A 13,730-nucleotide genomic window follows, 5' to 3' on the forward strand; every position below is an offset into this window, starting at 1 on the left:
AGAGTTCCCTGTGTTATACAGTAGGTCCTTATCAGTTACCTATTTTATATGTAGTAGTGTGTACGTGTTAATCCCAATCTCCCAGTTTATCCCTTCTCCCACCCTTACCCCCTGGTAACTGCAAGTACCATTTAAAAAAAACAAACCAAAAAAACAACTGTTTTTAGCATTCTTGGAAGAAATTCCTATTACTACCAATTCCTAAGACCTATAGTAAATTCAAGGGGAGTGTATTAATTTTTCACATCTGTGCAAAATATTTTTAGGAAGAGCTTGCTCTATCTTTAGCTGTAAATAATTTGTGGAGAAGGTCATTTATAAACATTCCTTTATAAACATTTAAATTGGTTGCTAAAATGGAAAATTAATCTATATACTGACATTTGAACATTTCCCTTTCGCTTTGCTTGAATTAGATTGCTTCACTTAAACTTTAAATCAGATCATCCCATTTTTATGAGCATATGTGTGTACTTTTTCCGTAAAGTTAGGAGACTAATTTTAGTAGGTGGCTTACAGAATTAGGTTCTTTACCTTAGATGAGTGGTTTAGCTGTACATAGTTTTGCAGAAGAAAACTTATTTGATAGAACTGTCTTTCCTCCTTTCCAAGTGATGAATATTTAATGTCAGTAGAGGCATGACCCTGAACACTGAGAATATAAAGAGGTAGAGACTCAATTAGTATTACTTAGAAAGGAACAAGGCAAGACACAACATAGAGCTAAAGAGAATGTTATGGTGGGTAATTCTCGACTCCTAGAGATGAAAAAATTCGTATTGAAATAAAATATTGGAGGACCTTTAGAGGCCTTAATAATACAACTTAAAACGCAAGTCAATTATGTATAGCATCCTTTCTTCCCCTTCTACCTTGTACTTAAGTAGAGTGAGTGGTATGCCGGTAAATGGTTAACAACGGGCTCTATGGGAGAAAACCCAAGGACCTTGATCTATAGCATTTGATGAGTCTGTGATGTAAATATTGCCCCCATGGCAGACTCCAGGGTATCACTGTGACAACCCTGAATGTGGAATTGCAAAGAGATGTGTTGTAACATGCCATGAAACAGTATTTCTACCAAACAGATAATAGACATAACCTCTAGAGCATAATTAGTATAATTAGTAGTAAAATGTAGTAAAAGAATGAGGAAGTGATGAGTTTTGAGTGTTCTCTGCCTTTGTTTTAAATATAATTTTTAAATAATTTTAAATTTACATAATTTAATTCTTAACAATGGCTGTGTTTAAGAGTTGGCTCCCAGAATTCCTGAAAATTTAACAATAAGCCCGTGCAAATTGGCTCTGACACACCATTATAAAAATAGCTCAGCCAGAGGAATCTCCCAGATCAGCAGAGGAAACCAGAAGATGTGCCACTGGCAGCTTTCTGAAAATAAGGGAATACTCAGATCTGCTTTTTATAGGTTATTTAATGGGACTCAATCTCAAGTTCAGTAACTCTTTTGATATGAAGGTAAGATGAAAGCATTCTTTCCAATGTGAGACCAAGTAGTAACTTTCCTACCTTGGTTTCCATCCCTGAGTCCTCTTGTGCTTTAGTTAGGAAATGCTTCCCATTATCTTTCCCTTCTCACCCTGTGGACTTGAGACTTTGTGTAATGGTATGTGCATCTGTGTAAACAGTTTTGTAAATACAGATGAAAGACATCGTATTGCCGGGTGGGCCATTAAACAGATGCACATTGTGCAGGGCTGAAAGGGAAAAAGAGGACGACAAAGAAAAGCAAGTTTTGTTTTGTCTACTTCTGGTGACTTCCCAGAGTTCTTGATAGCACGTCTCACACCTCAAATGAGGGCCAGAATTAGAGATTGCATAGTCGGTGCTCTGTGCAGAATAGTTCTTTCTTATGGGAGGTGACTGCTGAACAAGCAGTATGGCTGTTTTTAGGTGACCTAACTTGAAATGCTGTAGCCAAATCCATTTTAGTTTCTCTACTTGAAGTCAAATATTTGAGACTGAGAACAGCCGGCCCGGAACTAGAAGAGGGAAGCTCAGGGTCTTTTCCCACTGCACCCCACTGAGTGTTGAGGACAGCACCAGCTGGCCGATCCCAGGAAAATCTCTGAAGCCGTATGCTTCTGAGGAGGATTTCTTGGAGAGCTCTAGCCAACAAATGACAGTCCCTCAGTTATAATTGGCATATTTGCTCTGGGAACAGATCCTTTCCCCCAAATAGCCCCATCCAGCCGAGGCACCCCACCTCACTCTGGGAATGCTTCATGGCCAACTGGGCTGCACCCCGCTTCCTTTCCTCAGCCTCATTCTGCTCCTTGGGCCAGCCCTTTGGCACTTTTTCCTGAACCCACTGTGCAGGAGCCCTGTCTCTTTTTCTCAATGTTTCCCACCACTTAGGCACTGTTTTTCTTTACCCAGGAGTTCATCAGCACGCTCTCCTTACCCATGAACTCTCTCCAGAAAGCTTCTGGAGTCTCTTTCTCTTTACAGTTGGTCATAAGAATGATACCACAAACCTGTAGTTCCTTATGAAGCACGTGTGTTTGATATATTCGTGGTCCTCAGTGAGTACCAACTGGAATCACGTTGCCTTGTGAAAACAAATGGCTTGATTTTTCAACAAAGCTTTTAGTAGAAGTATTATTATCTTCCTTTGAAGGCTTCCCAAGTGAGCTGGTTTCTTTTTTTAACTTCAACTTACAATTTTCTTATTCATTCCTTGACAGTTCTTAATGATAATTTGTTTCTTTTTTTGGCTAATGAAATAAGCAAGAGAAGGGAAGTGAATGCAGTGCCAGTCAGCCTATTTTGCTCTATCTGAGTTTCTAAGTTTATTTTCTGCAGGTGTAGGTGGAATTTCAGTGCTTTCCATGGCAGCCAGAGAGGCTAGAGTTAAATCACAGGGTGGAGTGTTCTTAGAAATGCTAAAGCAATTGCCTTGCCATTCTTTCGCTTTTACCTTGTTTTCATTTAACGTTACCAAAATTAAATGTTAACTTTCCAAATTAAAGTCTGAGGAATGCTTTTGGGGGCGGGTGCAGGGGAGTTAATAGGCTTACATTTGCTCATAGAAATGTTGGATAGGTTATTTGTAAGAACTCCTGGGCATGTTTAGAGCTGTTAAATCTTTAATTAATCCACATCTTTGCGGTGGGTCAATGATATTAGGATGAGAAACACAGAACTGAACGATGAAGTGATGAGCCAATCAGTGCACAGGATAACCAAGAAGGAAGGAGCATAGAGACTCTCAGCCTCCTGCCAAGGCCTCAGAACTTCCTCCTGACCTAACAGCCCGACCTGTCCCAAAGCTATGTGATGCATGCATGTTCCTTCCATCATTGGAGGCCTGCTGTAATATTTTATGCTATTTTTATCAACCTGATATTTTGTTTAAAGCTCTTGGAAGCCAGTGAGTTTTGTGTTGCTGTTTGACAGTATAGAAGTGTCTTTTAAAACTAGCTTGGATTTCAGTCTCTGTAATATTTCCCAGTTTAATTTCTCACTAGAATACAGTGTTATTTAGGACATTGTTGAAGATGTAAGAGTCCTGCACATTTGAGAAGAAAGTCATTCCCTTCTTGCTCCCTTGATAACTGATGGTAAGGGAAGGAAAACCAATAAGGAGGTTTTTATTTGGTTGATTTTGTTTGTTGGTTGGTTGGTTAGTTTGATAACAGAATTAAAAGCTGGAGGCTGCAGTTTGAAATCAGATTCTTTCTGGTTCCCCTGTTTTGTTTTTCTTGTCTATAATTAATTTGAGACCCTCTTAATAAGGAAATCTGGTAAATGATCCAGTTGATTTCTAGTTGGGCATTTTAACTGTTAGAGTATGTTATTTCTTGCAAACACTACAATGCTCTCCTAGCCTTCCCCGAAGCACATCTTTAACTTTTTGTCATGTACTGAAATGGTGCTGAATGGAACTAATTAGAAGGGGAACACAAGGTGTATTATGATTAGAAAGCACAGTGCTACTGACCCAGGAAGGAGATATCTAGTCTTTGTTAAAGATTTACACTTCGGGTCAGCTGGTGTCATGTTCATTAACTAAGCAGTTAAAAACCGTGCCAGTATTTTTAAAGGGTATTCCTTGTTACTATTTTATTTGAAACATGCTCTCTTATTTCCCAGATTTCGCCGCCAACTTTCTGAACCCTGTAATTCCTTTCCTCCTTTGCCGACAATGCCAAGGGAAGGACGTCCCATGTACCAACGGCAGATGTCTGAGCCAAACATTCCCTTCCCACCTCAAGGCTTTAAGCAGGAGTACCATGACCCAGTGTATGAACACAATACCATGGTTGGTGGTGCGGCCAGCCAAAGCTTCCCCCCTCCTCTGATGATCAAACAGGAGCCCAGAGATTTTGCATATGATTCAGGTAGGCCTGTGCTTTAAGTTATGTTTAACATAAATCTTTTCACTTGCTTGTCAGTTTCATTCGTGATGGCCACACAGATTGGGTGGCTCCTGACCATTTTTTGGTGGAATCTTTCTGATTTATTCCTTCTTTGAATCTTTCTCTTGATGTGAAGGGTTGGACTGTCAAACCATTTTGGTATGAGCCAATGGGTGAAATAGTGTCTAGAAATGAAACCTGTCCAAAGAAGAATACAATTTGTAAAATTAGGCACACTCTCAGCCCAAGAGACGAACATGATCATTCTTTTCTTGATTCTGGGCTTTCTTTCCATTTGTTCCTGCTGCACTGTTTAATAACAATATTTACAGAAAGCAATATTCTTCTGTACTGAGTAACGTATTGCTTATAACTGTTTGTTTGTTTGCTTCTTTATTCTTGTGGCAAGATTCCAAGGGTCCAGAAGTAAGGATTCTTCCATACCGGGAGAGGAATAGCAAAAGTAGCAATAATAGACTTAGCTCTAGTCTCACTGAGCCCGAAAGATCTCACTAAGTAGTACGTCAAGATGGAGAATTGGGGTTTCCCGAAAGTAAAAAGCACTTATGTCTATTGTTAATGTTACCACCAACTTTGCCAATATTTGGCCTTAAGAACTCAGAAAAATTACTTAACTATTCTGTGCTCATTTCTCTTGTTATAATCTCAAAATCAGGACACCTGCCTTTCAGAAATCTCAGGAATTTTGGGAAAAAGTATGAAATAAAAGCTAATGCTTCTAAGAAGGGCACCAGGCAAAATATTACTAACGTTATCGTAAGCATGGTCAATAGATGGTTGTGGACTTAAAAATATTTGAAAACAATGTGACTTCCTTTCATCTGGATGCAAAGTTATGGATGTTCTTTATGAAGGAACTATTGCTTCTCTAGGCATAACTCTGCTCAGTTTTTCTATCGGTTGTACTTGAGGAAAGAAAATTGTCTCCTGGTCTTAAGTTTCCAACTTGCATAAAGTTACCTGTTTTATTATAAACTGGTCTTAAAGCTCAGCGAGAAGGAGCCCTACCACTGAGAGTCTCCCTCTGGCCACCCTTCCTCATTGGACAAGAAGTTGCAACGGACTAAGGGGAATTGCCCACTGAGAGGCTATACCTCTACTTCTGGAAGGTACACCAGTTACCCAGGACCCATGAATTCCCTGCCCAGCAAGCCTTGAGTCCACTTCCAGGGCCTGAGCAAGTTTATCCCAGGCCTAGTTTTCTGAAGGCAGAGCACACTGTTCCTGTGTATACGTCTAGGTCCAAGGAGGTGGCCAAGGGACAGCTGCTTGTGGGAGGATGAGGATGAAGCTTGGTTGTGCCCGTATGTTTGGTGTGTGAGGCCCCTGTGGTGCGGAACAAGGTGGGGTTGAGGGATAGGAAGAGAGGCAGGAAGGGGGTGGGGAGGGGCCGGGGTCTGAAGACTGAAAACTGGCTCCATACCATCCTCTTTCAGCACTAATCCTAGAGATTTCCCCAAATTCTAGGTTTGGCCTGGCCTTCCAAGTTGTTATGTTGTTATAGTTTCAAGGAATAGGAGGAGAGACATATTTATTTATCGGTTTGTTTGGCTGGTTTATAGTTTAAAATTTTAAACATATGGTGTGAGGGACTGTACTTGAATGCTTGTCCCAGGCCCTGTAATTTGGAGACGGTCCTAGAATGTACCATAGTGTTTACACTTTAGAACCTTTTATGTTTGTCCATGATTTACAGGCATAATTAAGAACTGTGCACTACAATGGGCTTTATTATAGATACGATTCATTTTTCTCTGCAAGTTTCTAGTCCTGTTAACTGATGTTATCCTTACTCTCCAAACCAAATTTTAATTTGCTGCACAGTGTTTTGAATTCATCGTGATTTCAAGAAACTTTACATGGAAATCAGTTAAAATAGCCCAAATAATTGGTTCAAAAGGACTTGTAGGGCATAGCATTTTTAGAAATTTCTTTGTGTTTTTTAGAAATGTTTTTATATGTATAAAGCTTATCATTGAAGTCATTTTCTTGATTCTGTGGTTTTCCATACATATATATATACACATATACACACACATATATATATATATATTCTCCTTATATTTATATTGTATATAAAATTATATATAACATGATGTTGAAGACATGTAACTTTTCTTAAGAAGATGTGAACCAAACAAGAAAAAGATTTAAATAATCCATTGAGGGCAAAAAAGTAGGAACTGGAGCTGTGAGGTTTAATTGCATTATTTGTGGACCATATATAATATGAATTTCATAGTCAGCCACGGTCTGACCCTCAAAAGCACAGATTCAGTCACTTCTAACCTAAAGAAGGATAGTCCATTCCTTAGCTCAATCTGCTATAGTAAAATACCATCAGTGGGAAAGCTGAAGTAACAGACATTTAACTTTCACAGTTCTACAGGCTGGGAAGTCCAAGATCAAGGTGCGAGAAGATTCATTTCCTGGTGAGGCCTCTCTTCCTGGCTTTGCAGATGGCTACTTACTCACTGTGTCCTCATGCGGCAGAGAGAGGGATCTTATCTCTCTTCCTCTTCTTTTATGAGGACACTAATTCCACCATGGGGGCCCTACCCTCATGACCTAGTCTTATTCTAATTACCTCTCAAAGCCCCCGCCCCCCTCCAAATACCATCACTTTTGGCATTAGGGCTTCACAATGAATTATGGGGGACATGATCATTCAGTCTATAACAGTCCAGTATCCTATTTTAAAGGTACATAGGGCATCTCTTTTGTAAGTTGCCATAAACCTTGCAAATGACTTGTGGAATATTTGTTTAATATTTGAGAAGCTGTTAATTTATGTTACTTTCTCCCCTGTAAATTATATTTCAAATTGCTAAAGTTGGACAACATTTTTGAATTCTAATTTCAGTATTGCCATTAAGATACACTTCAGTTTTGCTTGAATAGTTAAATAGTAAAGTTGTATCTTCTGGATGGATGTGGTCTAAAGAACTGTAGTTACTGTGTAACCAGGGCAGATGAAAAATTAACCTGTGTGTTTCAAAATATGTTTTACTGGCCACCAAATTGCTGCAATTAAGTTGACGCATCTGTATACGTCATACATTGCCGTCAACAAGTACGATCTCCAGATGTTTTGTTTTGTTGTCATTAGTTCTTTCATCCTTGCTGACAGAATATTAAATAACCTTTTTAGGAAATCTAATGTATTTATCACTGAATCATTAAGTTCTTTGTTCACTTATTGATGTTGAACAAGTAGCACATTAGAAAATACTTTATGTGATTTAAAGACAATGCAAAAAACGTTTCATAGTCCATTTACTCAGCATCTGTGATCCAAAGGTTGTCCTTTAAGAAGGCCTCTAGAACTCGTTATTGCTTAATTCAATATAACATAAATGTTGTGAAAATAAAAGAAGCTTTGTAAGTGAAAAGGTAGCATGATTATGCTCTAATAAAGCCTGACATTAATTATGATATGGGAAATGGAAGGTCTATTAGTTATAATTATAATTACAGGAATGCAATTTCAACTGCTGAGTATTTAAGCTAAAAAATTGCAAAATATTATGTTAGTAGAGTAGAAATTTTTATTCAGGAAAAGGGACAAATCTTGGATCAGAAGACACTGAGGAGATAAAAAAAAATTGATATTTAGAGCCAATTTGGTGAACCAGACAGTGTGATCATGATTATATGATATTAAGTTCTCAGCAGTCCAATTGCATCTATTATTGTTGTTTTTCTCCTCTGTTTCTCTAGCCTAATAGTGCTGCATAAAGCAGGACACAGGTTTTTTGTTGGTTGGTTGGTTTTTCTTGAATCCAACCTGATTCCTCTCTTTTGCCCCTATGACCAAGTGACTATGTAAAAAGCGTTGAATAAGCATTGTGCGCTTCATATGGATGCAATGCTCCATCTTCATAAAATCGTGGCTATTTTCCCATTTTCATGCTTGCATATGAGGTTTTGCAGATTCACAATGCCCAATGAGGTAAATATTTTAGATACTCACAACATATTTTATTAGAGTTGTATGTGTTCGTTGATTCGTCTTTTGTTTTGGTTTTGGTTTTGGACAGCTTTGGGTAGTAATTTTTAGGAGGGTGGTGGGCACATGAAACTAAAGTTTGACTCAAGAAAATATCAGCACACAATGTTCATGTGCTTTGATTAGTAGGTATTTTCACTCTCAGAAAATTATCTTAAGGAAGGGGAGACGCAGGATGAATGTTTAGGGGGGGAGGAATATTACAGAGTAATTGAATGGTAATGTAAGTTATGGCTATCAATAACAGAAATATTATGCAGCCATTAGAAGTCAGGTTTTAAAAAATATTTAGTGAAATGAGACTATTGAGTAAAAAAAATTATAAGTGTAAAGCCCGACTCATGAAAAATAAGACTCAGGACAGAAATACTATGGTTATATATGCGTGGTGCTATTATAGGCAATATTTATTTTGTCTGTAAAGTGCTTTGTCTTTCAATAGGGCTTACGTACTGCTTTCCTAATCAGACAGAGTACGTATTATATTTTAAAGTATCAACCAATTTAGAGTTAAAGAAAAAAAGTGTCCAAATTAATCACATCAGTCCTATAAGTGAAAAGAATGCTAAGTTAAGGATGACATAGTCTCATTCATTGCAAACCTGACTTTCTATTCGTTTGTTTCCAGGACTGCCTTAGAGAGGGAGGAGAATGAATATGCTCCTTGTTGGGTTTCAGGTTCATCCCTGCACTGTTCTTGCAGTCCCATTATTTAATGTTATTACGTTCCTTTGCATTTTGGGGTGTCTTAAAAATCTTAACCTAGGAGTTGATTGGAGGGGGTGATACATTAATAAGGTGTTTTTAACACTCAGCGCCTATTCTATTACTTTAATTAGTTTAAAAGATACCTTCCAGCCCTGTGATGCAGCAGTTTAAGCTAGGAGCTGGGAAAGAAGAGGGGAAAGAGAACTTTCAGGGACAGAAAAAGGTTTCTGAAATAAGAAAAAGGGGGAAAGCATGTGCTTGGAGCTTCGGGAGAGGAGGAAGTAGTTGGAGAGGGTAGAGGAGAAAGCTGACGTCATGTTTTCTGAAGAAAAAGTTTCTGTATTTTTTAATTGTGTTTTTTAGGGCCTGAGTCCTGGTACTGATGAGGCCTTCTTTCAGTTTGGAGGCATGTCGCATTTATGTGGTAGTAAATGTTAGCATTATTTTCAGTTGGGAAATTGACACAAATAGCTGTTTCATAGAGTCATAAATCTTTAAACTCATGAAAGCTCTGGGGTATCACCTAATTCACATTCCTTCTTTAAGCCCTATTGTACAGATAAAATGTCCGAGGCTCATTCAGGTTAACTTACCGTCAGTTAGAAAGGTGTTTTGTGAAACAGCCAAAACCAGAACCAAGGTTTCCTTATTCTTAGTTTAGTGCACAGTCCACAACCTATCTTTCTATATAATTGTCCAAAATAAAGTACTTTAATCCACAATTTGTTAGATATATTATTTATTCTTTTCTCTAATTCTTAGAATGAGTATTTGCCTATGTCTTTTTTTTTTTTTTTTTTTTTTGCGGTATGCGGGCCTCTCACTGTTGTGGCCTCTCCCGTTGCGGAGCACAGGCTCTGGACACGCAGGCTCAGCGGCCATGGCTCACGGGCCCAGCCGCTCCGCGGCATGTGGGATCTTCCCTGACCGGGGCACGAACCCGTGTCCCCTGAATCGACAGGCGGACTCTCAACCACTGTGCCACCAGGGAAGCCCTTGCCTATGTCTTTTAAAAGCTCTATGTGACCCAGGGCAAAGAAAGCATTTGTATTAAAACTTAAGGTGTGCTTTTCCTAAGTTGGGGGTATTTGTTTCACATTAGACAGTCCCCAGATTTTATTCTAACTGTTAGGTGCTCACTGTTGTAAGATAGGAAAATATAAAACTTCAAATGATATTTCAGATTAAAATGTGTTCTATTTCCTTTTTAAAAATACACCATAAACATTATCAAAAATTGAGATTGTCAGAGAAGTAACTTTTCCTAATAGTTCTTCTGGAAAAGGCTGAACAGTAATTAGAAGGAAAAGTATCAAACTGATGGCCTAGCCAGCTCTAAAATTCTTTGATTGATTTTATAAACTTTGAGTTTGTCTGAGCCTTCTTTCTTAATGGACTTCACCCTTTGTTAAAACACTTGATAGCTTGATGGCTTAAAATTTAACTATAAGAGTCATTTTCAAACTTTTGTCGGCTGAATCTATTTTTCAGCAGAAAGCTTATGAAGGACTGCGGTATCTAAAACAGATACGGGACTTCCCTGGCGGTCCAGTGGTTGGAATTCCATGCTTCCACTGCAGAGGGCGAGGGTTCGATCCCTGGTTGGGGAACTAAGATCCCACATACTGCGTGGCATGGCCAAAAAATTTAAAAACAAAAGAACATATAAGGAAAGCTTACATTTGGACACGGGCTCGAACCCGTGTCTCCTGCATCGGCAGGCAGATTCTCAACCACTGCGCCACCAGGGAAGCCCCCGAGGGAAGATTTTTATGTTGTAAATGTTATTCTGTGTTTTGCTGTGTTGATGGGTACTCATCTTAAATAGCAGAGAAAATAGTGAAGTAATTCCTAATGCTGCTCTTAGTGAGCATTGCTTGGGATTCCCGTTGCAGAATTTAGAATATGGTTTTAAGGTTAAAGTTATAGGATGAAATCAGTAGATAATAGAGCAAGAAAAACATAATTGTTTTCTGCAGCCACATAGAAATATGAGTAAATAGTGCTTTATGTGTTTGGAGATGATTTGTCAGGGCCTCAATCAACTGGCTCACCTTGCACAAAATTACAAAAAAACAAAAACCAAAAAACGCCAAAATTCAGAAGGCAAAATGTACTCAGTAGTTTATTTCTAAACTGTTACTATTATGATTGTTACTGCTACTACTGTAGTAATAGCTCAGAAATTCTGTCAACAGGACATATTATTTTTTAATGATTTTTTATTATTTTTTCAGAGGGGATATATATTTTAGGGAAACTAACCTCATATATATTTTATAATAAATGTTCTTATATGTTTTCTGAACAATTGAGTTATACATAAGTAAACAACCAAAAATATTGTTCAAGAAATACAAGGAATGCAGTGATGACAAAAGGAAACTGTTGAAAAATGCTCATTAAAGTTGGATGGAACAGAGAGAAGAGAAGTAAAGGCTAGAGATATTTATTTTGAACTTCCAGGCTTGCCATAAACTAGCTTCTTCATTTCTGAAATGGAAGGCCCCATGACTGATAATTATAACTTTAATTTTTTTAAATATGAAATAAAAACATTTAGAAGTATTAAGCTTTACTTCATCACTTTTACTCACGTATCTTTGAACCACCTTAAAAACTAATTCTTAAAAGAATACTGAAATTTTTTAAAGCCAAAAAAAGAGAATGTTATTTAAGAATTAATAATTGAATGTACGTTGACTCTTCAGTGGTCTTTCTCTGTTCCATGTTTTCTCTGGATGATAGATTATAGGATTCCTTATTATCTCCCCTCCTGGCTGTGTCAAGTATTTTAATTTTAGTTTAAAGTTAAATATGGTGGTAACTTGATTTATTCTCTATCACTTTATTAGCCAGATATTAGAAATTGGAAGATAAATATTAAATTATAACGCCATAGTAGAAAATCGTGCACACGTTTAAAACCAAAGACCATGTATTTTTCATGTTTCTCCTCATTCCTTCTTCTATAGGCATAGCAAAGATCCTATGAGAAATCAGTTAGAGATATATTCAGGGATTGTTGACTGCAACTATTTCCCAAAATGGCTTCAGGTCACTGGAAGAGAAAAGTATATTTTCTTCCCTCTGGAGTCAAGGACCAAGTTACAGATGGCTGATAAAACCCATTATATGTTTTAACAGTGTTTGGTATTGGACTGACTCTTTTCAAATCATTCCCATGATTGCTCATAAATAGTTTTCTTCCCTCCTAAAAATTCTAGGTATTTTTAAGCATTACCATCTTTAGTAATTTCCAGCACAACGATGATTATGGTTCCATGAACTTTGGCTTTTTGTACCTGATATTTAACACTCCCAAAGGCCAAGCCTTGGCCCTACTCCATTACTAAGCATCATTTGCTTATGGCCACATTTTCTCCTAAAACATGGCAGCTGATTTTTTTCCCTCCTAACTTTGAAACCATTGCTCCAAGAATTTCAAGTAGAGAATCACTTGGGAATTTAAAGGAATGAGCTATTGATCCTTCAGAAAAAATTAACATCTTACCTGTTTCTCTAGCATCCAAATATAATTTTCTTTTTCTCAGTGTGTGATTTGTGGACTAGTAGATCAGTTAATCTCTGATTTTTAGGTGCTTAAATTGTGAAAAGTGACAGTGATGCCTTCCTAATTGATTTTGTTATTATAATAGAGCTCACAATTTGACTTTGCTTTATATTGCTTAGCAGATCTCGTATGAGTTTTCCTCATTCAGTTCTGGGTTAAAATAGCAAATCTCCCTGAACAGTACTTTGGTCCACTCTATCAGTTTTTCTAAGAAATACTTCAGTATGCTCTAAATCTACAGTTACAGTAAGTGGCATTGGCTAGTGATTTGATTTGAGAATTGAGACTATGGTCTGGATTTACTCTTTATGCATTAACACAGGTCAAATGGACAGGGACTGTATTTTAAGTCAGTAATGGAAGGCTGAAGGCTGTCTTAAACCAATCATATCAGTTTTACCCATGACTGATTGATCCCTAGGGGCAGAGCCCTGTAAGCATTTCTCTTACATGAATGGACTCTATAGAGCCTGGAGTTTCATTCATAAAATGGAGACTGAAAGGAAACACACACACACACACACACACTCTTTACTCTCTGGAATGTCCATTTATACAGAGCTGAAGGGTATAGTGTTCCATCAGCTGCTGCTTTTGCCAGTTGACTGGAAGTAATGATTAATGCTCATTGGTCCTGCCTGCATGTAACCTGACACTATTTATGGCCTTGCAGTGTTCCTAATGTATAGTGAATGAGAAGACAACATTCTCAAATCAGAAACATAAACAGGAACTGGTGGGTCTGAATTCCATTCAAATATGTCATTTCAGCCACACAGTGTTTGTCTAACTTGGATTTTACAGGCAGGAAAGGGGGAAGGGAGAGATAATCTGCTTGTGAGTTGAACTAGCATGAAAAAAGGGAATTAGAATGGGGAGGGGGGTGTACTTTTTTAGTGTGGGATTTTTAGTTTCTTTTTAAAGAAAACAACCAGGATGCTTAGGCCCAGAACTGCTTATTGCGAGTGGGTGAGATGAACATACAACTGTTTTCATATGTGCAACTAAGATTTGCAATTAAATGAGACAGTTTAAG

General features: G+C 37.8%; 1 protein-coding gene across 5 annotated transcripts in view; it reads left to right on the forward strand.

The window, feature by feature from the left end:
- Window positions 1-13,730, forward strand: part of ETV1 (ETS variant transcription factor 1) — a 95,183-nt gene that overhangs the window by 54,852 nt on the left and 26,601 nt on the right. For all 5 annotated transcript variants that reach the window (XM_082632769.1, XM_082632767.1, XM_082632771.1 and 2 more), the window contains one exon: window positions 4,117-4,364. In XM_082632769.1, coding sequence (XP_082488895.1) covers window positions 4,117-4,364 — 248 coding nt within the window. The remainder of the gene's footprint in view (window positions 1-4,116; window positions 4,365-13,730) is intronic.

Source organism: Mesoplodon mirus (genome assembly GCF_964341445.2).
Source record: "Mesoplodon mirus genome assembly, chromosome: 9".
In the NCBI taxonomy this organism is placed as follows: domain Eukaryota; kingdom Metazoa; phylum Chordata; class Mammalia; order Artiodactyla; family Ziphiidae; genus Mesoplodon; species Mesoplodon mirus.